The sequence below is a fragment of the Chroicocephalus ridibundus genome, chromosome 1 (assembly GCF_963924245.1).
Source record: "Chroicocephalus ridibundus chromosome 1, bChrRid1.1, whole genome shotgun sequence".
Lineage (NCBI taxonomy): Eukaryota > Metazoa > Chordata > Aves > Charadriiformes > Laridae > Chroicocephalus > Chroicocephalus ridibundus.
The window spans coordinates 158,653,717-158,680,583 of record NC_086284.1 but is presented as its reverse complement, the minus strand read 5'-3'; the positions used below and the strand labels follow the sequence as shown (position 1 = coordinate 158,680,583).

The window sequence follows — 26,867 nt, the reverse complement described above, 5'->3', positions numbered from 1 at the left end:
TGCAGCCCACTTTGAAGGAATGACCCCAGACTGTACATCATCTCCAGTAATAATCCGAGTGAAAACACTAGGATGCCAGCAGACAAGAGGAGGAAAACAGCATGAACTTCTAACCAGCCTGATTTCAAGCCATGTACATAGTTTGTTTCCTTTGATCGTTACCCTTAATGGCTGTCCTCTGTGTGTAATTTGGTTTAATTTATGTGTATGCCATTTCAGATTTTAAAAAACACATATAGCCCTTCCAAATTTATTAAAAGCAGCCTTCCTACCCTTAATAGTTATTAAGAGAGGTTAGTGTTATGTAATTAAGTTAATCCTCATCTGTAAAGGCTAATTAACTGAACACTAATTGAATCTGCATATGAAAATTTGGACAATGTGTTCTCATTACACAATTAAAAAAAAATTACCTGAACTAAATACCAAACAAATTGTAAATTTTTTCCTTCTACCTTTTCAGATCTTTAATAAAAACTAAGTGGGCAGGTTTATTTTTGTGTGCTGTATTAGCCCTTGCTGTCTGAAATGAGGAGTTGTCGTATCAGCATTCGGAGAAACTGGTCCTTCCCACAAAGACGGCTGTTTTCCCTCTTGCGTGAGCTCTCCCTTTCACTCTGCCCTGACCCCATGCCTTTCATCGTCCTCTTCTGCTGTCCATCACCTGGCCTGGTCAAGGAGGGCAGAGGCTCTTGCGATCGACCCAAAGGATCAGATGGCATCGAGGTATCACCTTAGCCTATCATATCACCCAAAAGGGTCAGAAAGCACAATACGATTCAGTCATGCCAATTCACCACCCCAAAGCCTGCATGCAGACAGCTCAAAGCCTCCTGGGCAGTTTTGGCAGGGGACTACCCTTTCACCCCGAAAGGGACTTCACCTTCCCAGTGAAGTCCTAAGGAGAACACAGCCTCATCTCATTCTCCTCTGCCTGGGTGTGCCTGCGTTACAAAAGCAAGACATGTTTTGGACCCTTTTCAGCCTTTGCTTGAGACATTTACAGTTTAAAACAGTCAGGTTTCCAAGAGGGAATTAAGAAAAGCACATCATCCTTTCTGGTATTTGCTGTCTCTCCCCATTAACCAGGTTAATGGCTGATTCTAATAGGCTGGTAACTGAAGAGACGGCGGGAGGGTGGGGAAGCCAAGCAAGTAAATACACAATTGTGAGCCTGACCTCAATAGCATGCAAGATTTCCCAGTGCATGGAACACACACAGTCCTACAGTCCTCAGATTTTCTCAGAAACCCGACCATATGTTTTTAACATTTGAGTCATAAGCACCAGCACTGTGTAAACGGCATGGCTGGACGGAGCAGCTGCAGCCAGTTGACAGTCCCTCAGGCACCACTTCTGGCCCACCGGTAACAAGCTGGCACCTTGCTGCACTGCAAATACCTAAAGGAAAGAGGGTCAGAGGAATGGGAAATGGGATACACTGCACATTATCTTTCTTTGGGAAGATAACACATCTTCAAGGTGAGGGAGCAGTGGAAGACGTACTCAGTCTTCAAGTAATGCATTTGGTCTGGTGGCAGGCGAACAGTCATCACACCCAAAAGGATGAAGATAAAAATTGAGACAGTAAATATGCAAGCTGTAGGGAAATAAGCATGGATTGAGTTGAAAGAAAAAGTACAGGCACGAAAAGAAGAAACTCATATTTCTCAAGGGTCAGTCTTGGGACAAACCTTGTTCAGTGTTTTGAGGAGTGACTTAGGCACAAAAAGCAGACAGACTTTAGTGAAGTACATTCATGGTTATGGGTTGAAAGACGGATTCTTTCCTCAGCATGCAGAGAGACTGAGACTGTCATATCAGAAGAACTGGATGGCCTAAAGAACTTGAACAACTGCAACAGAGGAGAGTCTTTAGTTGAAAGCAAAGCATCATGCCCTCAGAGGGACCATGTTAACTCCAAGAATTTCTGCAGTAGTAGATTATTGTTTGAAAATGACAGAGAAGGGAAAAACCTGGATGGACACATCAACCACAGGACAGTGATGAACAACAAGTATGATGGAAACTACAGATGTAGAATATCTGGGATACGCTTTCTCTGGAATGCTGCATGCAAATCTGATGAGCAACGTTCAAAAGGAATGAATTAAAAATGGAACGAGTGGAGAAAAGGGTTACAGGGATCCTCAGGGAACAGAAGGCCTGTCTTACAAGTAGTAATTAGGAGAGTTCATTTTAGCAAACCAAAGGTTCATTTTAGAAGACCAAAGGGAGGAGACATGCTTGCTGTCTATAAGTGTACTGGGAGTAATCATCAGGGAGGGAAAAATATCTATTTAATATAAAGATCCGCATTACTAAAAGATCAAATGATTATAAACTGGCCATGGATAAATGTTGCTAGAAATTAGATGAAAGTTATTGACTATCAAAGTAGTGAGATTTTAGAACAGCCTCCCAGTCAGAATAGTAGGGGCAAGAATCTCAAGGAGGGTTTTGAGGCACAGGAGACAAGATGTAGATACTTACAAAAAATGGAGTGCAGGATGAATAACCTAGCCCATCTACTCCAGCCCCTCAGGGTGATACATGCACAGCCACTTCCAGAATAAGAGAAACTCTTCTTGTGGAAAAGATTTACTGCACTTTCATATGTGCACGCTGCATTCACACTTCTAGTTGATTCACCTTAACTTTACAAAGCATTCTCACATAAATATGGCTTCAGACATTAATTTGGCATACTGCAATGATTCTTGCTTTCTTTTTGTCTTTCTCTTTTCAATCTCATTTCACTTTACAAACTTCACTTCCACAACATCTCTGGGATGGTAACTGCCCCTCTGTCACAGGTGGGGAGTTGGAAGTATGCAAGATTAAGCAATTTGCCAAATGCCACACAAGAAGTCAGTGGCAGAGCCAGAGACAAGTTGCAGGTTTCTCAGTCCTCCTTCTTGGTATCTTACAAAACCATTCCTTCTCTGCCACAGAAACACAGACAGCATATGAGATAGGAATATCAACAAATTTGATCTATTTCCAAGTTTTCAGACATATCACGTGCCTGAGGCTTTGGAGAAAGGCAAGAGGTAAACAACCCTACGTACACAGTTAACTCTGAAATGCTTTAAATAGAGGGAGGTTTCTTCCTCACCCAGCTGTTAGCTTAAGATTCAATTACTCTTATCACAATATGCATAGCTACAAATGTAATTAGTCATAAAATTATCCAGACCCTCAAATTATTCCAGTTGCTGTGTTTGACTCCCTGATTCTCGCAATGATGAATTCTCCAGACTGATTACACTGGCTAAAATAATACTCCTTTTTATCTATTTGGAAGTTGCATGACATTAGCTTAGACCTTGTTTATATCTGCCGCAGAGCTATAATTGCAACCTTACTATTTTTATTAGGACTATTGTCTAGATAACACTTAAACCTGCTAGGCCCTCATTTTACTTAATAGTAAATGTCACAGAAGACACCTATTCAGGCTTCTAGGAACCTTTATCAAAAACAGAAAACATGTCATTATGAAGACATTTACAAAGAGAAATACAATTTGTGCAATGTGTGTTCATGAAAGGCTCTATATGAGGTCTTACAGGCTCACTGCAATTTCTGATTCTGTGATAAACATATATTTATAATAAGTCAAAAAAACCTAGAAAAAAGAGAAAGGAATGATGGATTTATTTTTTTTTTTTTTTACTAGACTATGTAATTTCCACTAAATCCCTTCTAAGTATCCAGGACTGCATCAAAAGAAGCGTGGCCAGCAGGCTGAGGGAGGGGATTCTGTCCCTCTACTGCACTCTGGTGAGACCCCACCCGGAGTTACTGTGTCCAGCTCTGGAGTGCTCAGCACAGGAAAGACACAGACCTGTCAGAGCGTGTCCAAAGGAGGGTCACAAAAATGATCAGAGGGCTGGAGCACCTCTCCTTATGAGGACAGGCTGAGAGAGTTGGGGTTGTTCAGCCTGGAGAAGAGAAGGCTCTGGGGAGATCTTACAGGAGCCTTTCAATACTTAAAGGGTGCTTATGAGAAAGATGGGAGCAGACTTTTTAGCAGGGCCTGTTGCAATAGGACAAGGGGTAATGGATTTAAACTAAAAGAGGGTAGATTCAGACTAGCTATAAGGAAGAATTTTTTCACAATGAGGGTAGTGAAACACTGGCACAGGTTGCCCAAAGTGGTAGATGCCCCATCCCTGGAAACATTCAAGGTCAGGTTGGACGGGGCTCTGAGCAGCCTGATCTAGTTGAAGGTGTCCCGGCTCATTGCAGGGGGCTTGGACTAGATGACCTTTATAGGTCCCTTCCAACCCAAATTATTCTATGATTCTATAAGTTGTCTTCTTTCCAAACTGAGTGTAATTCTGTCCCACACAATCTCTCCTTGGATGTAATTCCACTGGATCGCTAACCATCTTTTTTGCCTTTCTTAATATTACCACATCCTCAAATTACAACAGAAAAGCAGAGAATTGCAGTGGTCTCTATAGGAGGGAATTCATTGTGCAATAGAAGACCATTGCAATGTGTATTTTCACTGTGTGCTCAATGTCTCTCAGATGAATTAGCATAAGCATTCAGCACATCTTACTAATGGTGAATGAATTTTATTAGTTTTCTTGGTTGGCCTCCCTTAAGGGAAGCAAAACAGTAATTACATAATTTAAAGAAATGGAAACAACTTCTTGTAGGACAGACAGACATGCTAGCTAAATCTAAGGACAGCAAATATTTTGGGAGTACTCTGACAACACAGCACTGTTTTAGGGGGCAACAAATTGGCATCTGGAGAAATGAAAGTTGACTTATTTCCCAAGAAAGGGAGACAGGGAGTCTCTTTTTTTCTCCAAGGAGTTTCTCCACTTCTGAAGAGTGTCCCCGTCCTTCTCAGATCCATTAATAGCAGATTCCTTCAGATTATGAAAATGTCATTTCTAAGGATAAAAAAATATTAATCAACCCCATTGTGCAGTAGTGTCTCTTAGGTGCCATAGAGTGCAAACAGACTTTGAAATAAGTACTGGAAAAATTACATGTCCACATGCAAATCTTGCATCTTTGCCTACAGAATTAGGATCGCAGTGTTTAAGCTTTTTTTTTTTTTCTGATGCAAACTCTGGGCTATCTCATATTGCTTTAACTCTCTAGTGCCTAAGCAGATACTATTTAGACAGGTGCGTTTCAAGAAAACCTCAGCTTTAGGAAGCAACACTACTCATTCAGTGGGTGATAATACCTTGGCCTCCTTAGAGACGTTGCCCTTGTATAGTGCTAGGGGTCTCTACCATTGTTTATGAACTGATTATAGAATCAATGCCACTTAACTATCTGTGACCACTGAGTTTGAAACTATGAAACATTTATTCTGAAAGAACTAAAGATTATCACAAATTCCATCTGTGTTCAACTCCCAAATTTCGATCTGTTATCATGATGACACTAAGACACAAAACAGTGCTGAAATCAAAGCAGTACGCTGCATGCAGAGTACCCCATGAAGGGAAGAGACCTGGAAAGTGCATTACACGTGACAGACATTAATTGTGCCACTTAATGCATTACTGAAAGATACTAGGACTATTTCTGTACTTTAACATAGCTGGACAAGCCCAGCTTCCTCTTGCCTAATTCCCACCTTGTATGGATGCAGGCTCTCAAGCGTGAAAGCAGAAAAGTGTCCCTATAGATTGTACTGGCCTCTGATGCAGAACAGAGCATGCTGCTATCTGTAGCATGGACAGGCCAGGCATAGGCATGACAGGTCCCTTTTTACTACCGTCTATCACATGGCACCTCTGTAAAAGCCACAAGGTTAAGGGCAGACAAGTCAGCTTGATGCACACACAAGCCTTGAGGTGAGTCCATACATTCAGCAGGGCACAAGGGGACACGTGGCTGCTAAGCTACAAGCATCTTCACCCTAGCCATGTAAACAGACACTCGGTGTGCTTCATCCTGCTCCCAGACTGACAGTCCGCCAGGTAGGACAGACCTACCCTAAACCATTATAGACAGAAACGCGTTGTGAGATCCTACGCAGAACAGAATAGTTTTATCCCTTTGAGAGTAAGACCAGCTGCAGCCCTAACAGCCACATCACACCAGGCAGTTGACTCTTTGCCTAGCTTAAAACAATTATTCCAACTTTTCCTTGTTTTCATACGGTAAGTTACTCTTCATATTCTGTCCTGAAGCCAAACACCATTTAAGACCCAGCCACCCATGTGGCAGCTGGTAGGATCCAAGCATGGAAAACAGATGCACTAGAAAGCCTTATCAGGCCTCCCTGGAACAAGGTATTAGGAAGAAGGCAGACAGAAACACACAGCGCCAACCCCTGTGTGGGCTGGAGAAGGACTGCAGAGAGCACTAGGAGCTGAGATAGCACAAGGAAACTGAACGGGAGGCTGCAGTGGAATGATGGAATGAGAATTTGGGACAGCTCTAGCAATCAGCAAGGCCACTGGCCAGCACCCAGGGTGAGCACGGGGGCTGCCAAGCAAAAGCGCAGCCATAGCTTCAACTGAGACAATTTCATAGAGAGAAGAGCTTGGTTTTGGAGGTGGGGATTTAATTGTATCGTGTCAGCCATTCGGTTCTGTTTCTAGATCACCAGACAGGGCTGGATTCTGCAGCAGCATCAGAAAAAGCACCTTGTCAATCCATCTGAGCTTTTTTTCTTTTTTAATGAATGATGCCACACACCTGCAAATATCAGATATTTTCCAGAGGAACTGATACATTTAGCTGCCCTTTCACAACTGCATTCATCTGTACCCAGGAAAGGAAAGAGAGGCTTGGCACCCTCATCCAGTACAACAGCTATACAGAACTAGATGCTTTGGCACATGGCACGAAGTCAAGAGCAACCACTGCTCCTCTCTCTCCTGTTGAATTAACCGCATTCCTAGGGGACCAGGGCACTGGCAGAAAGTAACCACTGCCTGGGACAGAAAGCAACTCCTCCATCCCACCCTCCCCATAAAGCAACAATCTGGAGGGAGCGTAGAGGAAAACAACAGCAGGGGACAACAGCACAATCAAGCTCCTCATGAAGACATCATCTCAGAGAGAAAAACTGTCAGCGCTTGCACTGTACTGCATTTCTTACGTATATGGTACCAAAGTGCCACCACCTACAGAGTTCAGGGTTTGCACATTCCTGGCTCCAAGATGGACCCATCTTGTAATTAGTAGTTCCAAGGTAGGGGCTTTCTGCTGGGGGTCCTGAAAGAAAAAGGGACCCCTGTCTGGTAAATGGTAAGAAATCAAATTACGGTCCATTTGAAGGACAAGTTCCATCCAGAAATAAGAGTCAAAATAATATGATGCACTGTTCAAAAGTTATGCTAAAAATTTAATCAGACATCAATTTGTCCCTGATTTGTCCCCCAGAAAAAGGGCTGAAGGAGTGACTGCTGGAGAACAGGGCATCCACTCATACCCTGGGAAGTAAAGGGGCATCCCATCATATCACTGGGGGTGGAAGGGCACCCTACAAAAGCCACAGAGAATCTCCTGCTGGTGCAAGATGTGGCAGCAGCCTCCTGTCTGCTGGCTGATCTCTAAACCCAGCCCTTGTGCAACAGGTACATCAGGAAACAGTGGCACAACCAGAAGGTGAAATGACTCCTGATCCACTGCCAGGTGCATGAGAGCTTTCACAGGGACAGGACAGTTTAGGGGCTGGTTAAACTTCAGGGATTAAACTGGGGATTTTTTCACTACTCTTAAAAACTTGGCCTCTCTTTCACCACTCTAAAAACATCGTAGACTTGGCTCAGCGCCTCTTTTTCATTCAAGATCAAAATTATGGGGTGGATCTGGAAGTAAAAATTAAAGCAAGACCCAGATGAAGAGCATATATGTCTCTTCCTCTGACTCTCCTGCTAAAATTTCAAGCTAAAAATGTTATACACACACCCCCCTACTTATATGTAAGAATATATATATATATTTATTCATAACAACCTCAAGTTATTTATGTGACAATGAAGGATACACAAGAGAATCAGGTCCTCCAATACACAAGCAAATGTCTCAGGTCCTGTAGAACAGGTCATTTCTAGAGGATGGCAGATGAAATTCAATTAAAGGAACAGCTTTGAAGCTGGACGTTTAGTTTTGTGACATGCCAAAATCTTTGTGCCATGTAAAGAAAGACACAGGATAAAGAATATTAATAGCCTCTTTTTACAGTAGGCAGTTGTCAGAGGAGGTGGGAGAAAACAAACCACACCGAAAACAATTGCCAATTTGTGGTCTTGACCATTTAAAAATGGATCCCAAAATAGTCTGCTAAATTGTTTCACCCAGAGCAAAATTACCCATGAATACATATGCATGCACACAAAAACAGCATCTCTTGACGCAGTGCTGATGGTGACTGCAGTCAAGGAAGAAGCGTTATTGCATTCCACATTGTGAAAAGACCACAATGCAGTAATTATTCTGAAAGGTTTTCACAAAGCACAATTATTAAGCTAACATTATCCCATTATTGTTTGTTGCTATGGAGATAATATAATCAATATATTTTCTGGATTGATTTTTTTAATACTACTAGCACATTGTACAATATAGCAAGGTTTAACTCAATGCATTAACTGATTTTAGTTTATGATTGGCAAAGTCTGGAGGCAATAGATTGCAATCCATCTCACGCCTATTATTCTATCAAGGCACTTAATGTCAAAATCTCTGCTGCAAAAGCAAGTTTTCCTTGTTGAAAATGAGAAAAAGGATAACAAATTTCTCTGAAGAGAGGCAATCTTTTAAGCATTAATTTAACACTTATTCCTATTTTTCCTAAGCCAAACAAAAATTACCGGACTGACTAGAGAAGTAGTAGAAAAGCAAGTTATGCTTGAATTCTCGACTTAAGGTGCCTGCTTATACCAGTAGGGATGTTTTGAGGTGTTATCCTCCTCCATGTAATATAAACTTTTACTGCAGCAACAGGAGGCTCTGAGAAGGCGGCAGTGATTGCGACGCTGAGCTGGAGCCCACTGGATGCAAATGCATTTCTCAGCCTTGCCACCACCTCTTTCTACGCAGGCTTGGAGGAGGCACTGGCCACCTGCTCCTGTGCCCGGCGAAGACAGCGGGCACTTGGCCAGTGGTTTCAATGGGTGGTGAAGAAAAACTTATAGCCACAGCCCTTAATCTCCTTGACCATAATACCACGAGAACACTTCATAGAATCACAGAATCGTCTAGGTTGGAAGGGACCTTTAAGATCACCGAGCCCAACCATCAACCTAATACTGACAAAACCACCACTAAACCGTGTCCCTCAGCACCACGTCTACATATCTTTTAAATACCTCCAGGGATGGCGATTCCACCACTTCCTGGGCAGCCTGTTCCAATGTTTGACAACCCTTTCAGTGATTAAGTTTTTCCTAATATCCATCCTAAACCTCCTCTGGCACAACTTGAGGCTGTTTCCTCTTGTTCTATTGCCTGTTACTTGGGAGAAGAGACTGACCCCCACCTCGCTGCACCCTCCCTTCAGGGAGTTGTAGAGAGTGATAAGGTCTCCCCTCAGCCTCCTTTCCTCCAGGAAAAGGACACACACAACCCTACATAACCCCAGTTCCCTCAGCCGCTCCTCATAACACTTGTGCTCTAAACATGCCTCAGCTTTGACACACAACTGGCCCCAGCGGGGAGCTCGGTTTGGGCCGACAGCTCCAGTGAAACAAAGGCATCCAGGTCAGCATTTATGGCGCTTTTGCTGTTTCCCTCCCCCTGCGGAGCCACCTCCAACCCCAACAATGCAGCCCCTCCGGTTCCCGGTGATCGGTTTCAGCCGGGGCTGGCTGGCTGTGCCGGGGCTGGGGGCTCTGAGGCACTGCAGGCCTTCGGCCCCCTGCAACTCCGCCATCTTTGCGCCAGCCCAGGCCCAGGGCGGCCCTTTCTTCCTTTCTTCCACACCTGCCTCTGTAGAGGATAAGCTTTTCACAAATCAAGTGACTGCTCTGGTGTTAGGACAGTAGTAAGCCTGCACAAACCTGAGTCTCAGTTTGACAAACCTCTGTGAGGCAGTAATATAATATATTAAGAGCCTTAAATACTGACAACGTCATTCCAGCCTGTTCCCTCTCCTAGGAAAAGATGGGCTCGTCATTGTGCAAGGTCTCAAAGCCTTTTAACATATATTTGCCATAATTGTCAGTAGAAGGATTTTAACAGATTTTTCCTCTCCAACATAGCCATACTGTGGTAAATTGCCTTCACCTCAGCCCCAGAAGTGACCATATTTTGTCAGCATGGTTTATGCTTAGGCCAAATTTTACATGTGCAGCATGCTAGACTTTGCGTAACTAAATAAAAGGAGTTATAGCAACATTTGAAAGTAAGAATGCCTGTTAATTCCTGTAAGAATCATATGGTTAATTAAGCTTTTAGGTGCCACAGGGTGGCTTTAGTTGCCTTGGGTTAGGCACCAGTATATAAGCATTTTGGCCAGAGAGTGTAGAACTGCTCGCATAAAATGTGAAATTATTAATCATAGTAATCACAGTAATTCCACCTTCTCCCTTCCCTGAAGGCACTGGATTGGGTGGTCTTGTCTTTCTACTTGAAGTGGGCTGGGGCCCGGTAATGTAACTTTTGGACTGGCTGGAGGGGATCCATTAGGAATGATCATTCACAGATTAAATATGTTGCCTATGCAACACATCTGGCCCCTCTGGCCCAGGGGATAAGTAATAGAGTTAGGAATGTAACATTCACAACCCACCCGCTATAAGGCTGCTGCGCTGCCACTACCCCGAGCGGAGCTAGGGCTGGGTTATGAGCCACCCCTTTAAGTCTTCCTTGCTCTGTAGGGCACGGACAATTCTCTTCCACCACATTTCTCAGTGATGCCACTTTTATCAAAATGGCTCTGAATTGCTATGTGGGCATGTGCCACGGTCTATAAGACAAGCACATATGTAGGGTTGCTCGCCTTCCCACCTTGTTTACTTCTATGTTATTTTATAACGGATTTTTTTCTGATGGATGGAGCTTAGACAAGTAGGTACGATGCTCATTCAAACAGGCTACTCTCCCATGTGCTGCCTTAAAGGACACCATCTGCTAGTTCATCAGCACAGTAAAACATTGCTTAATACACATCCCATTTTCAAATATGAAGAAAAACTTCATTTGTTTCAAACCACTGACTGCACGCTGTCCACCACAATGCCTTATCATGCAACAGCCCAGAAATTCTGCAAAATAAAAACTCATTTAGCTGCTGTCAGTCAGGGGGATATCAATTTTGGTAACAAGAATGATACAATTACATTCCTAAGCAATTGGTCTCAATAACAGGCAGACAGCACCTCCAGTAAATTGGCTGCAGGCCTGATTTTACTGCTCTCATTCACATCGAGTAGAGCCTATTGGCGAGACCCCTTCCATCTCAGTGCTAGAGGACTAAGACACTACTTAGCAAAAGTAAAGTAGTCAGTGTCCTGCTGCAAAGGTTGAGGCTAATCACACTTCCCTTAGTTACATTCTGTAATTGCTGTGTATCTTCTTCTAGCCAAAGATTACAATTTTCTTTCTTTCTTTTTTTATTTTTTTTAAATAATCAAGTCATAACGAAAAATAAATTATCATTATTACACAACACAGATTGAACTTTGCTGCTGGAGGCTGAACTCACATGTAGCAGAGAGTCATGGAGCGGTGAGAAGCATGGCACAGAGGCATCTGTCAAGGAGGATCCCTGTCCCTACACAGCGGGACTTCTCCTGGAGCTCAGCTTTGCCAGCCTGGCTTGTCCCTGGCCAGTACATTGACCCAGGCTTCTACGGGAAGGTACCGGGCTCCTATAGCCTGACCTTCCTGACTTTTCCTCACATATACAACACAGCCTTAGTGGGAACAGACAAAGGACAGCCCTTACATAGGCCACCCCACAAACCTTCTCTACTCCCACCACAGCTAAACATAATTTAACCTGAAGCACTTTGCCCATAATTACGCAAAAAAGGTGGATTCGACACAGGAGGCTGGGGGGGAAGCCGTCACCATGCACTGCAGAGCTCCCTTTGCCGGCTCCGCAGCAGCACTGTGCGCCGGGAGATGGGAGCTGTTCAAATGTTTTGACAGAATATGCCGATTCCTCGGGAATGTTTTTATTCTAGTCGATGTGCCAATTCTGCACAGATTTCCAGTGGAAAGCAGGCAGACAGTCTGGGTCTGCTAAAATAAAACGACTTCACCCAGAAAGAAGAAAAAGTTGTGTTTTCAGACTATTTTACTCGATTCACAATTGTATTTCTTTTAGTCAGTTTGTTGGATTGTTTTCAATTTTACCTGGAAACTCCATTTTCTAGCAGGCTCTAAAGACAAGCCAAGAGGCAACAAAACACTGTAGAAAATTAAACTCAAGCAAAAGATCTCACAGGACTTTTTAGATATAGGTTTATAAGTAAACAGCGCACAGAGAGAAACAGGGAAACCCAAAAAAACTTTACACTAAATTAATGATGTCCTAAGTAGAGTTGCTTAGTCTGGTTCTGCAAGAACCCAAACACCTCCATTTTTGCATTTGTGGTTGTCTTTCAAAGGCTTTCTTTTTTCCCTTTGCCTTAGGGAGTTATTTATAGGGCTATTATAATTTGAGGTCTGGTCTTCTCGTGGCAGGTCCTCCATCCAGGAAATGAAATAGCATTAGAAAATGAAATCTTGCGTTTATGAGGTCTTTGAGATGACTCCCTGGGGCATTGGGGCAAAAAAAAAAAAAAAGGTAGTGAAAAATATAAACACAAATATAACTACAAGATACTTGCATGGTCCCTAATTCTATCTGTCGTGAACTATATGATACTCTTTATTAAAATAGAGACCCCTGCTATAAGGTCATTAACTGTAGCTTTTTTTTCCCCAAAGCTCTCCCATTTCCCCTTTGTGTACGGGTCAAGAACCTTTTCCACCCCACCTTGGCTGCAAGCTGCTCCTGTCCAAGACTGTCCTCAGATGTGGAACACGAAGGATAACTCAAATGCCACCCTTTCTCCGGCTGCCTTGCCACACTCTTTTCACAACACATAATATGTTGCCAGGTATTAACAGATCAAGGTAGATTTGTTCACCCCTTTGCAAGCTGTAACCTTTGTAAAAATCATATATCAATCACACTTTTCTTGTTAATACCTCTTTGTACTTCTTTTCTAGGCCACCATCTAAAGCCACAATGTGCCTCATCCTATCCAGGGCTTGCTCTTTCCTCTCAATATATAGACATAAAAGCAAACAGAGGCAAATTAATTAAGATTTTGGGGTTCCCTATCCCCTTTTCCTGTGTGTCCAAAGGGACGTTTCCCTCCAAACCCTGCTCTTGCCATGTATCTTTTTCCCTTTCCTTGAGTGGAATGTAATCACCACGTTTAATCTCCCACTCAGATTCCCAGAGAATACTTAAACTCCTTAACTTAGCATCACATGTGACTTCTTATGGCTCCTGTAGCCCAGCTTTCACTAACCCTACCTAAATCACCTCTGGCACCATGCTACCTATGAAAAGTTAACAGCTTTGCATATGCCCAGAATTGAAAAAAGCCATCAGATATAATGCACAGAAGCTATGGAAGCTCATAAAATAGTAAAGACTAATTTGCAATTATTTTAATGGGTTTTCTGCATAGTTTATTATGAAAATATGTAGTTGGGAGTATTTTTAAACATATATATAGAGAGGTTTCAGTTTATTTTTCTCTTGCTTGTAATTTTATTTTTTTCTTGTCAGAGGGTGAGATAAAAATCACTAATGTTCAGTGAGTGGGTTGTTTTTTCTACCTGAATATTTAAAGTTGCACCAGTGCAACTGTCCAAAGAACATTTCACTTTTCCTTCTGCCGTAATAGAAATCATCTAAAATTCATGAAATATTTGAAAATTACAAAATGGAAGCAGGAGAAAAAGGTTAATAACAAAGAAACAAAATGAAAAGTTAAAAAGTACAAGGACAACCCAAGACTGTATCATCCATTTCACTGCATCGCATGGTGAAAACAGAAAGAAAAACCAGCAATTTGAAATACCTGGTTTAAAAGCACAAGGGTTTGTTTAGACTTCCTGTTGAAAAATTTGGGGTTTTTTTCTTTTTTTTTTTTTTTCTTCAAAAACAAAACCAAAAACCAACCACACAAAAAACCCAGTTGGTTCTCAGACAAACCTGATTAGAATCCAACTCTGGTTTCATGTTATCATCTACACTTAGACATGCGCTGACGCCTCTGAGGATGTGGAGAATTAGATTAGCTTTAGATCTTTATACCTCTTCAACAAGATTGGGCCTTTCTTACACTTCCACACCTTTGTAGGCAACTTGCATTTCTGGATCAAATTGCATAAATATTTAACCAAAAAAAGAGCGCTCCAGAAAATAATATTTCATATATTTCTGAAAAATTAAGAGAAGGTCAAGCACGCAATGGCTACTTTGCATCTGTCCCATCTCCACAGCTACTGAAGCCCTTAAAGCCCTGCCCCAGTGCCCCTCCTGCAAACCCACCCTGCCTTTCCCAGTACTGCATCCATTTGACTACAGGCCATGACTAAGACCCAATTTCACACTCAGCCCCTCTTAGGGAAAGTTATATTTCATCTTTAACATCCTGACTGGGAGGGGAGGAAGGGGGGAGAACCCAGAGGGTCATGAGTCTTACATCCAGATAAAGCTAGCAGGAGGTGATGCCACCCAAGGTGCACCGTAGGCAGTCCAGAAGACAGCACACAATGAATACGTGAATACTGAATGCATTCCTGTCCAACCTGCTCTAGGAGAACATGCTTTGGCAGGGGGGTTGGACTAGATGATCTCCGAAGGTCCTTTCTGACCCCTACCATTTGGTGATTCTGTAATACCGGGGATTTAATGGCACACGTTTGAACAGGCAGTTCTCCAAAGCCTTCTATTACTCATTTTAATATAAAGCTTTGCAGAAACTGAGCCTGGCTAGCTGCAGCGGATCAGACCCACAGCAGCTGTACCTTCCTACTCTCAGAAAGGGCGGGGGAAGTATCTTGTTTGCCACCCTTTCAGGCTGACTTGCTGTACAGAAGGCCAGCTTCTTATCTGAAGAGACGTGTCGTGTTGTAAACATTTCTAGCAGAGCTTGGGTTAGCAGCACTTGTAAGAAAACCTTAATGAAAATAAATTGTTATGTATTTACCCATATGCTGAGGAGCATATGGCTAATGCATTTAGACACTGCTAATGAAGTTAAGACTCAGCTAAATTTGTTGGCTCATGGATAACAACTGTTCTCAACAACCAATGCGAGCCTGCTATAATTTTAGCATTACAACTGATACCTGGCCATTATTATATGTACTGATCCTGCTGACATAGAACTGCTTTTCTGATTATGGATTTCTCCACATCACAATAAGAAGGTGAGCAGCATCTGATGCCACTGAAGTCCAGATTTACAGGTAATGTGAGCAAGTTACAACTTCCTTTAAAACAGCAGAGGTTGCTCTTATTCATTGCAGCCCTGAGTCTATTGCTTTCTTTTTTAATTTCAAGGACTAAAAGATTTTATTTAGTCCAATCCCATCCTGCTGGAAAGCCAGGAGCATGATGTCTCTTCTCACTTGCTGTACTGACATGGAGAACATCATCCCCTTTCCACTTAACAGGTAAAGCCCTTCACATAGAACTAACAATTGCCTCAGCCATTGCCTCTTCACCTCATGCAATGTTGAATAAAGCAAGCGTAAAGTATGCCAAAAGGAGCCACCAAAACATACTTAAAGAATACCAGAACTATGATGTTGCTCGTCAACAAAGTCTGCATCTCCTTCTAGGGGCAACTGCTGAGGTCCACAGGAAACGCTCTCTCCGCCCTTCACAGCAAATAGATGTGGCAGCAGCTTTAGGCAGAAGCCACAGAGTCAACATGGCATTCTTTGGAATATGAAGGGGACCTGTTTCTTCCCTCAAAGGAAAAACAGTATCACCCGAAAGAGCAAAAGCATTTGTCACGTCCACTACCACCTTCATCGCTTGGGTCATCGTTATTCACCAGCAAAGCAGCAATGACTCACTCCCCCTTTTTCTGTCATGTAAAACCTGCCAGATGCTTTGTGTATCCTAACGCTGTCTCCGGCTTCCATAAAAGTTATTTAAAGTTGACATCACATTCAGGGATACCTTGCTACCAGAAACACTGAGTGCAAAAAAAGCCGTGAACATCATGCCTCTACAGAAGGGTTCCTGAGGCGTACACACTGCTCCCCCAGAGGCAGGCTCACCCTGCTCAGGTCCCACAAGCTCAGGGAGAAGCCGGGGTGAGCCACAGCACACCCTTGTCCAACACCCTGCTGAGAAACCAGAGGTCCAGCTCTCGCTGAAGGGTGCACATAGCTTTTAGTCACGTGGGAGACAGCTAATTACGATGTCTTGATTCCTTGCGTTAGGTTCCCGCAAACAGATACTGCACCGACTTTGTCAGGGTATCTGACAATGCTAACATCTGATCAAAGGAGGTAGCACAGAGTATCAGCTGAAACTAGGAAAATACACGTATTTGAAGGAGAGAGAGACTGGCTTTATAGACGTATGAATACACACATAAAAACACGTCTAACCCCAGGTTTTCTGTCATGTTGCAGGCTGTGACATGGCTAGGTTTAGATCTGCACCGCATGTATTCGTGTCACATGAATTGCATGCACACACAGGTCTCCCATTCACGTGGGGTTCCCCAGGGTGTAAGAGAAGACCTGAGGTACCCCGTGGGGTCTGTTTGGGCAGTCAGCAGCCCACGGCAGATGTGCACAGCCGACTGGGGGAGATAAAGCCAGGTTGGTTGGTGATGCCATGGCTGCCCTTTCTGGTTCCATGCCGATAGCTATCAAGTGGCAAAACACACGCTCCCTACCTCATTCATCTCTTGTGTGTCTGTGCGAAGCACCACAAAACCACACGCAGGCTTTCACTGTCAGTGTAAGCCGTATTATTCTTGTAATTAAATCCAGTCCACAGCCTATCTGAGAGCTCCTCTTCTTCCCTTCCCCCTTTCCTCCCCTCTTTGCTCCCCTCACCATTTGCCTCTCTCCAACCTTGTTTGGGTTTACGTGCTGTGTCATTAAATTCCAGAACAGTAAACGCTGCAGCCTCGCTCTCTAAGCACTGACACGCTGCTAGGCTGACAATTAGACATGGGGTTAATTTTCTTTCCTGCAAGGACTCTGCCTTTTATTTTTCTTTACGTCCAACTCAAAGGATGCTCTTGGCAGCTGCGTAGTGGAAAAAAAAGATCTTGTTTGCTCTCTGCTTCCTCCCTGCGCTCCCCCCTTTCTCCACTCCCACCCATCAGCCGTAAAACAACACAGCCCAGCCAGATCCCAAAGTGAAGGCAAGACAAAGCACCCACACAGCCCCCACTTCCATTCAGCAGAAATGGGCCGCTCCAGGGTAGCCCAGGCTCTACAAGTAGGTCAGACAGAAACAAACAGAGTAAACAAAGAGTATCCTGTCCGAGCGGAGAGGGGCTAAAGGGAGCGATGTCTTTCATTAGAATGCAAGGCAGGGATACAAGCACACAGCCAGTCAAAAGCATCGCTGGAGCTTGCTAGGAGTAAGAGGAGGAAAGCGACACATGATCGGGCCATTATAAGGACCCAAAGCACAGCACCCAACTGTACGCAGGGCGCGACTGCATGTCCCGCCTACCAAGGACCAAAACAAGGCAGCCAACCGCACACCTACCACCGCCCCAAAACACCAGAGACGCCATCCCCAGGGCTGCAGCAGCAGAGCGCTGCTCTCCGGAAGGCTGAGTAGGGAACGGTGCACACAGGTACAGTACCAGGCGACCGACCAGAACCGTGCAAATGTCAGAGCCAATGACATTTAAAAACAGCCTCGCTGCCTTTTTAGAAATGGGATGGGAAAGCAGGGCGGGGGGGGAACACAACACAGCCATAGCAACAGGTCAAGTGTTTGCCGCGGTTCTATGGGAGGAAGGGTAATGCGGCGCGTGTGCCTTTTCGGTTTTCAGTGCATTTGTCACATAATAAAATCATTAGCCTGGGAATTAATAGGAGAGTTTTGTTTAGTTTTTTTTCCCTTCAACCTGCTGCTCTGAAGCCCATGCAGATCCATGTGTGAAAGTCCATGCTGTGTATACCCTTCTGTCTCCTCTTAATGTGGCTATCACAAACAAACCTCATGTTTTTCCACAGATTGGTAGGAAAAACGCAGTATGTGGGGAGGTGGGGGAACAGTCAGGAGTTTCTAGCAGAACAGTGGTCTGTCTGCTGCAAGTCCACTCAGTTATTGGGAAAATTGAACATGCTGCTTTTTTTTTAAAAATAGCCTAATCATATTTACTATTACATCAGACTTACCCACCACAAATTGTTCTCATGCAATAGAAGAATTTTTAATCTAATATCTTGGACTCGGATAATTTCCCAGCTGCAGAACTGCAATAATTTCCTATCTTCTAATTTTTGAGATAAGCGATTAACTTGGATACATTTTAGTTTCAGGGTGCGATTACCTCCCTTTATTGTACTTGCGAGAGAAGGGGTGACTTACAGTAAAATAACTTTGTTTTCCCCAAGTCAGCTCTTAAAGTTTGCTTCTCTCTGATGGAGACAGGTCTTTCCTGTTGCATTTCCCTTAGCCCCTTAACTTTCCAGCAGTTCCTTGTCCTCTCTCGGAGACGCTACATTAACAGCAACTCTTATTTTACCCAAAGAAAATACACCACTTGAGAAATCCCTGAAATAACTCTTTCAAAAAAAAAATCTCATGGAGAAATCATTTTCTTGTTTACAATACATTTGAAAGTTTATTAAAAACCTCACAACGCAGCACTGTTGGTCAAATCCTGCTTGCATTGTTCATTTGTTTTCAGGCAAACTTACAGAAGAATAGCAAAAAAAGGATGATACAGCCTGATGCTCTGTTCACATATATAGTTGAGCAAAACAGGAACCCCTGTTCACTTCAGTAGAATAGAGTTACACCCATGAAAGAGAGAAGACAAGCAAATCCTTGAATTTATTGAAAACATACTGCTTACTCCCACAATTTTGTTGAGAGCTTTTGATATCTAATGTTTTTTCTTCAATCCCCAGTTCCTAGATTTACCTGATTATATCAAAGAGACTCCCTCTCCTCCTTTATTTTTTCCTTAAGTTTCTAGCAATCATATTCTAAGAGGAAAGCCTGATATCGGGACAGTTTTTGGACAGGAAAGCTGTATACGTTGAAGTGTTTTGATTTCGCTTTCTCTTCTAGATCTCATCGTTGTGCAGGGATTTTCAACCCGTCTTGATTTGGAGACCAAATTCAGCACTGGAAGCGTATAAGTTACACATATGCAGATTCCCATACAGCACATGTCGATTCATTCCTCTTAGTCACCAGTCACGAACTCCTCTGAAATAAAGGGTTCATGGGTTGAAAACAGCTAGTCTAATGATTTAATGTGTGTGATTTCAGAGTGTAGCTTGTGCATTTCCCCTGCACAGCATTACTGATGCCAAGAAGGAACTTACTTAAAAAAAGACTCTCTAAAAAGCCAGTTCAGTGAAAAGCCATGGTTGCGTGAACACGCAACTGCAAGAACTTTGTAACATTACAGATGTAGCGACAGGACAGATCAGCGTTTTGCTGCTTCCTATAAAAAGGGTAACCCCAGCCCCAACAAAACACTGCTCGTGCACAGCGGTGCCCCTTGCAGCTATGCCCCTAAAACCATCTGCGTCCCCAGGAAGGTGATGGGCAGCCTCTGCTTCTCCCCTGCTGGGGAAGGGAAAGTGGAAGCTGTCCTGTACTGAGTGCAGCGAGAGCACTTGTGTCCCTGAAAACGCTCTCATAGAGTACAGCCTGCAGTATAAAAGCAGCCCTCCTCTTACCAGCGTGTTGCTATGGGCACTATTTCCAAGAAATCAGCCATAGGATCAGATCCAGAAAACATGGCAAAATACATGAGGGAAGAAAGAAAAATTACAGAGAGCCTGGACTCATCCCTGCCTCTTCCTACTGGCAGCGATAGGACTACAGAGATGACAGACGGTGAAATGTTGTACTGCTGGACATAGAGCCTGGTAGGGCTTGTGGTTTTGCATCGCTCAACTATGTTTAAAAATCCCGTCGGGAATCATTTCTTGCTACTCCAAGACACAATTTCACAGCTACCTTCAATATTTTTTTTTTCCTAAAAGTTAGTAAAATCAAGTTTATCTTTTATTCATTAGCTTGCTTTAAGTGGATGCAGCTCTGGTAATGAAATTTGCCTAACAGATCATAGATAAGAGTTCGCAAAAACTTTCCACTTCTATGCTGGTACAGGGCAAGCCTATCTGCAACATATCAAAATAACAGTCTCCAGACACCTTTTCCCACAGCAAGTGTTAGCAGGTGACTAATGATAACTGGATTTTGTCACCAAGGAGCTACAGAACAAGTAACTTCATGCCATCCAGCTGAATTTAAACTAGAACAGCAAGGGTGAGCTGGTCTGTACCATACCACCAGTGTCCCCTGTATGTTAAAGCCACCCTGTCAATTCCAGTTCAGATTAATAAAGAGCAGATCAAGTCTACCTTTTATGCTATTTTCTAAATGAAATCAGATGTACATGTAAAACTGGTATTTAAATGCGTTTTATCTAATAACGAGTCAGATATTGACAGAACAATCACCATGAAGACCAAGGTAAGAGGCACTATATTCTCATTAATAATTCAAATCTCAGCATGGATATTGATGACCAGGCACTTAAAAGAGGAAATTGGGCAGCAGCTGGAGTTAGCCTAGATTTCCTGAAAAGTTGTTGCAAGCAAGAGCAACGCACAAGAAAGATCTTACTGTAAGATCTGACCAGAGAAATGGCAGCTCCTTGTTATTAAGAGATTGTGGACCCTTGGAAGCATTACTGAAATTGTGCAAGGAACAAACGCACAGCATCAGCAGACTAATGAAAGGGGATGGGCAAAAAAACCCCAAGGGAACAAAATCTGGAGGCAGAATCCCAATACTTCCCCTCCCTCCCTCCTTCCAGTCTGGGATGGCAACACTGGGTGCACAGAGCAACAGCATTCAGTGGTACCTAATTCTAGTTACTGCTTAGAAGCAAGCAACATTACAAGCTTTAAAATAAATGTGTACAATCAGCAAAAGCACAAACAAACAGAAAGGTCACAGGAGCCAAAACCACTCAGAACAAACCAGTTGGGGCTAGTTAACATAATCTGCTCTGTTCACATAACTAAGTTTGTTTCACTGAGGGCATGAACTTTCTTGGAAAAGCTCAAGTAATTAACTGCAGGCGCTTACACATTTTCTTTCCCTCAAGTTTATTTTACCCTGAAATTAGAGCTGCTCACACACAACTTCTTCTACATATTCAGTCAAAAAGATGAGTTTTGCTTGTTCTTTCCAGAAGGAGATGCTTGAAGAGATGGTACTGTTGAAGTGTAGGATTCCCTTCAATTCCTCCTACCTCCTATGCACTCTTCCCATGACTTTCACAGACACAAAGAAAATTATGTCTTACCTCGCGGAAAAAGAGCAGGTTTCCAATGAAAGGAAGAGGTGGAGGATGTTGGATCCCTACTTTGCTTAGTTTGGAGAATGCAGATGTGGAGTACCTGGAAAAAATAAGGTAGTAAGTTAATTTTGGATCTTGTCTGGATAGGACTTGCCATAATAATTAGTTCAGATGACTTCCCTAGATTCAGAGAGGTAGAAAATGCTTTCTGCGTTGGTCACACAGAACTGCCAATGTGGTGACATTGCTCAGCAGCTCCTCAGGTCAGAGAAATAACTGCAATACACGGGTGCTTCAGAGGGAGCGAAAGAATGAAGGGATGCAAACACAGGCCTGAAAATTGAGCAGTGGAAATAGCAAGTTGCCCGTCTTCCCACAGAGGGTCTTGTAAGTCAGAAGTGAGTCTCCAAAGCTACGTGAGGTTACAAACAAGATCAAAACAGGCATTTGGGGTTTGACTGCTATGGCGCAGCTGGGAAAGGAACAAGACAGGTTTTCAGACTATTATTGTCTTCTTCTATCACCTCCACCTATACGGACCACAGAACAAGAATTCAAACTAGTCTCAGTTGTGCATGAGCCAAGACACTGTCAGTATGTTCAAGTCAAGCCTCGTATTTGGGCCAGATATGCTGATTAAGTGATTTTCCAGCTGCCAGTCAGCAAATTAAACAAAGATAAAAAATACAGGGAAACAAAACCCAGACTGAAAAGCTTCATGCATCCCTTGTTTCAGATGAAACTGTGGCATGTTGACAGGGACAATAGTGGTGAAAAAGGAAAAAAAGAAAAACCCAACCCCAAAGTCTTTTTCTTTTCTCCCCTCCCCCTTTCTCAATACAAACAATGGATTTACGTCAGTGGACTTCAATTAATGAAACCTGAAAGAGCAGGAGCTAACAGCAGAAGCTTTGATTAGCCAAAGACACAATAATACTGAATACTATCATGCTGAACACTATCACTAGGAGGATCAGGGCAAAAGATTTTTAAGATTAATAAAGGCTGTGTCTGTATTAACACCTTAGCTCAGAGCAATAGTATAGTTTTAAAGCTCTCCCCCTGCATGATGGTTCCATGTCTGGGGCAGTTTTGGCACACGCAACCACACTTTTTTGAGAGGAAACTGAACTTGAAGCTCTGCTCCAATCCATCTCTCCGCCAGGCAGGTCTGAACTAATAAACAGTCCATCAGCTTTGAACCCCAAGCGCAGAGAGACCATTTAGTCCTGGGGAGCAAATTACATCTAGCCCAAAATGGAAACTGTGGACTGCATATAGTGTAGGGGTCACGACATCAACGACTTTAGTCTGTCAAGTCTGCAAGTCATCTGAATGCCATAATAGAGAGACAGAAGAAGCTGTACCCTCATATCCCAACGGGCTGACTCCCTCTTAATCCCAGTGTCCAGCCTTGTGGACTCTGAAGACTATGCTAACCCATTGCCATGACTTGGATCTCTCCTCCTTCAGGTCCCGTAATCGACACATCCCCCATTTGCAATGCCCTTTATGATGCAGGCAGGAATATTCTGGTTTAACCTAACGGGCAAACAGTGCACAATTCCTGGGGGTCATGGAGGATGGGGGAGATAAAAAAACAGTTGGTGTCAGAAAATGGTCCTTTCCTCCAGCTGGAGAGAATGATGCTCTGAAATGAAATATATAAAATTAAAAGAATTAAATCTCACATGGCCAGCAAAGCAGAGTGGGACTGGAGTTAGTAGCTTTTTCTACTTCTGTTTCTTGTGAAGATTTCTTGCAGCACAGTACTGATTCTCTTAATGGGTTTTCCTTTGTGAAGCTATTTTACAAAAATCATAATCTGGCCCAAATACTAGGCTTGACTTGAACATACTGACATAATACTGATTTGATGATTCTTAAATAGCAACAATGTTCTTTTTATGGGGCAGTACAAACCTTCAAAAACACAAACCCTTTCAATAGAAATGATGTGTCTTCAGTCTATGCCAGGGCACTACTTCAGTGTGATGGTGTATTATGGAATAAAGGCACAGAAGTTGACATTTATTACACATTTTATACATATTATTGACTTTTTGGCTACTTAACCGCTTTAAAAAAATATAAGAGTTTTTCCTTATTGAAACAGATAATACTCCTGGGGGAAAAACTGTTTTAACTTCAAAACGACAAACAGCCTACACAATAGATTTTCTTCCCCAAAGAGAGGATCTTTTGCTGCTGTTTAAAATCTTCCTAAAGTGTCTTTGTGTCATAGCAAAATCCTCATCTTCTGTATGTAAACAGTGGAAAAGATGAAAATCTGTCTCAGTGGAAACCCATCAATTTTGCAGCATTTGATCCTGGATGTTTTCACTGTAAAATACATCACAGACGAGAAAACACCAGGCCGGGCTACAGTTAACTGCTCATTTCAATGTAGACTGGACACTCTACAGACTCCTCATCTTCATGTCCTGCAAAGTGAAATGTGACTTTAACAGAGCCTTATGCTACACAAAGTAAATTATATGATCGCCAAATATTTAAAAAAGAAAGAAAATAATGAGTACAGTGCACCCAGTTTCACAAGACAAGAAACACCCAGATTCGGAAGACAATTTATGCTTAGATGAGCAGTTCATCTTTGTCAGCTTCTGAACATTACTGGCAGCTCCATACGGCTGAGGAGTTGCTTTCCTTTTTCCCTTCCTAATGTGGTTTTCCCTGATGTTTTTTATTCAGTTACATTTGAAGTAGGTTTTCAAAAGGTAAGGAAACACGGTTTACAATGAGATGGGAAACAGAAGCACTGTAGTCAAGCTACACACTGAAATACAACAACGAAAGTGCAGGGTCAGCAGGAAAAAAGAAATCCCATCAATAAACACACCTAGCTCTACCCTATGATTTCACAATATTTCTGGTATTGTCAAAATATCTGCAGTTTTTCAGAAAAGATGACAGTATGCAAGTGCTTAAAGACTGATGGTGCTGCATGCACAAAAGAAGGAAGATCTAACATTGCACAGGTAATCTCGACTTTGGCCATTTCTAACGTAACAGCTTACGTTCTACAACCTTAAATAGTATTTTAAGAGTCTTTTCTCCCACCTCTGCAATATTTCAGCTCATTCCCACCATTTTGCATGGGGGAAGAGAGAGGAAGGAGTCACTTGGGGCTTCTTTTAAAAAAGAAGAAAATAAAAATTGACCAGCATAACACGCGATGAACATCAGCAATATGTGAATCTGACAGCTTCGTGGCACAAACCTTTGTCTTTTCAGCCAGAAGCAACCGCTAACTCGAACAGGCTAATTTATGTGATTGGGCTACTCAGCACACCCATGACACACACTGGGCCAGTGGCTCGCCGAGCTGTGTGCTAAGCGCGGGGGGAAAACAGTGGCCGGGTTTTGTTGCTAGGAAGGGGAGTGGGACAGAGGCTGGAAGAGGGCAAACGGGCAGGGTGGCCTCGTAGGCAGTCACAACATGTTCATCTGCAGAAGCCGCACATCTGAACGAAACAGTTCTGAGCCTGCCTTATAACCAGCAGGAAGTCTTAGTTCTCGCTCTGCCACTTAACACACTTCTCTGTTAATTTATCACAAAAAATTAATCTGATATCAGGCAACCTCCTGCTGCTGCTGAGGGTGCACACTAAGGGTAGACAACCAGCCAATGGACTGGAAGACCAAAGTCAAATGCAAAATCTGGAAATACAAGAGACATTGAGAGTTGACCAAGATGACCAAAGATATGGAACAACTTCCATACAAGGAATAATCAGACAGACAATAATCTTAGTGCTGGAAAAAAAAGCAACTGATGCAAGATATGACAAATATGTTTAAGATCCCGCATGGCTTAGAGAAAATAAGTAAAGAATTATTACTCACTATTAAATAAAAATGATTAAACCCCACAAATGAATATTCAGGCGGCAGGATTAAAAATGAAGCACTTTTCCAAGTAACCAATATACTAACTATGGAACTCCTTGCCATGGGATGTTGTCTCTTCCAGAAGCTTAAAAAGCTTCAAAAAGTGATTAAATAAATTAATGAAAGGAAAAAAATCAGTAGGCACTTTTAATTCGTGAATTTAACAAATGTAAGAGAGACATATGGGAAGATTAAAGGGAAAGAGGGAAAATTAATCAAATTTATTTTCCTAAGCAGGGAGCTAGTCTGGTAAGCTTCCAATAGCAGAATAAGAGATTAGACTGTTATAAAACCTAAAAGATAAAACCTCAGACACTTCAGTTTTCTTAAGAGGAAGAGAGGAAGGAGCCTTTGTGCACAGGGAGGAGCATGAAAGAGGATAAAATTCTGATGGCAGCAATATTTACTGGACAATCTAGCACATTCTCACTCAAAGGAGAAACATACCCTAATATTTACACACGTAGGGCTTCCTGCACAACTATTAATTTAAAACCCTGGCATTATATTTTGAACAAAGTGACAAGACATCAAAAGGAACCAGAGGAAAGGCAGTAATGAAGTAGATCAATAAACAATTCAATAACTCTTTGAAGACGTTCAAATGGCCTCTCAGAGCTAGATGCTCTCTGTATATATTAAACATGACTGTTAAAAGAAAGTTAACATGCCAAATACATTCCTGTACGCCAGCACGACGGATTTAAGCTCTCAGAAATACGAACTCCTCACCTCAAAGCACCATGCAAAAAATAAGGAGAAAGAGTTAAAAATCAACAGATAACTAACATAAATTGTGATGGATATATAATCAACACAACTAGACATCTGCCCAGCCAGGTCAGCACTGATCAGTACTGCAAGAAAAAGTATTACACAGTCTACCATTAAGTGCAATCAATTTGTGTAGCAGATAACATTACAGAGTTGCCAATTCTGCATCAGAGTTCAACATACCATTGAAATTACTCCAAATTTCTCTCAATAGAGAAAGTGCGTCATTCCTTCTACATTTAAGTAATGTACAACCTAATAATATCTGAAAGCTATAAACTAGGACACTCGGAGATTAAAAAGTGATGTTATTCAATCTCATTGTTGGGAGCTGGGAGGTGCATTATTTTGGAAGACTGAGTGGGAAAACAAAGTATTTTGCTGAGATAATGGAAATCATTCCTGCCAAACAAGAGATAATCATCGTGCATTTTCACCTGTTTGCTTCTATTTACATATACCCATACCAGCTCCCAGTAAACACTGGGATTTGTTTTGCTCACAAAGTAGTGATAATACACAAAATAATGGTAGCCTCCCCAACAGTACAATGATAGTTCATATAAAATATACAAGCATTGCTGGGAGCACTGCCTAGAAAGCACAGTCTCACCAAAACATTGATATCATCCCTGGGCTAGCTAGAGCTTTCTGGACTTTCTGCTCTTGGCTCCCCCT

General features: G+C 42.6%; 1 protein-coding gene across 3 annotated transcripts in view; it reads right to left on the bottom strand.

Moving 5' to 3' along the window:
• Window positions 1-26,867, bottom strand: part of TBXAS1 (thromboxane A synthase 1) — a 247,037-nt gene that overhangs the window by 159,756 nt on the left and 60,414 nt on the right. For 2 of the 3 annotated variants that reach the window (XM_063320468.1, XM_063320476.1), the window contains one exon: window positions 21,510-21,603. In XM_063320468.1, the coding sequence (XP_063176538.1) occupies window positions 21,510-21,603 (94 nt within the window). Of the gene's footprint in view, window positions 1-17,700; window positions 17,766-21,509; window positions 21,604-26,867 lie in introns of those variants that run through there. The other variant, XM_063320484.1, reaches the window with a different exon arrangement.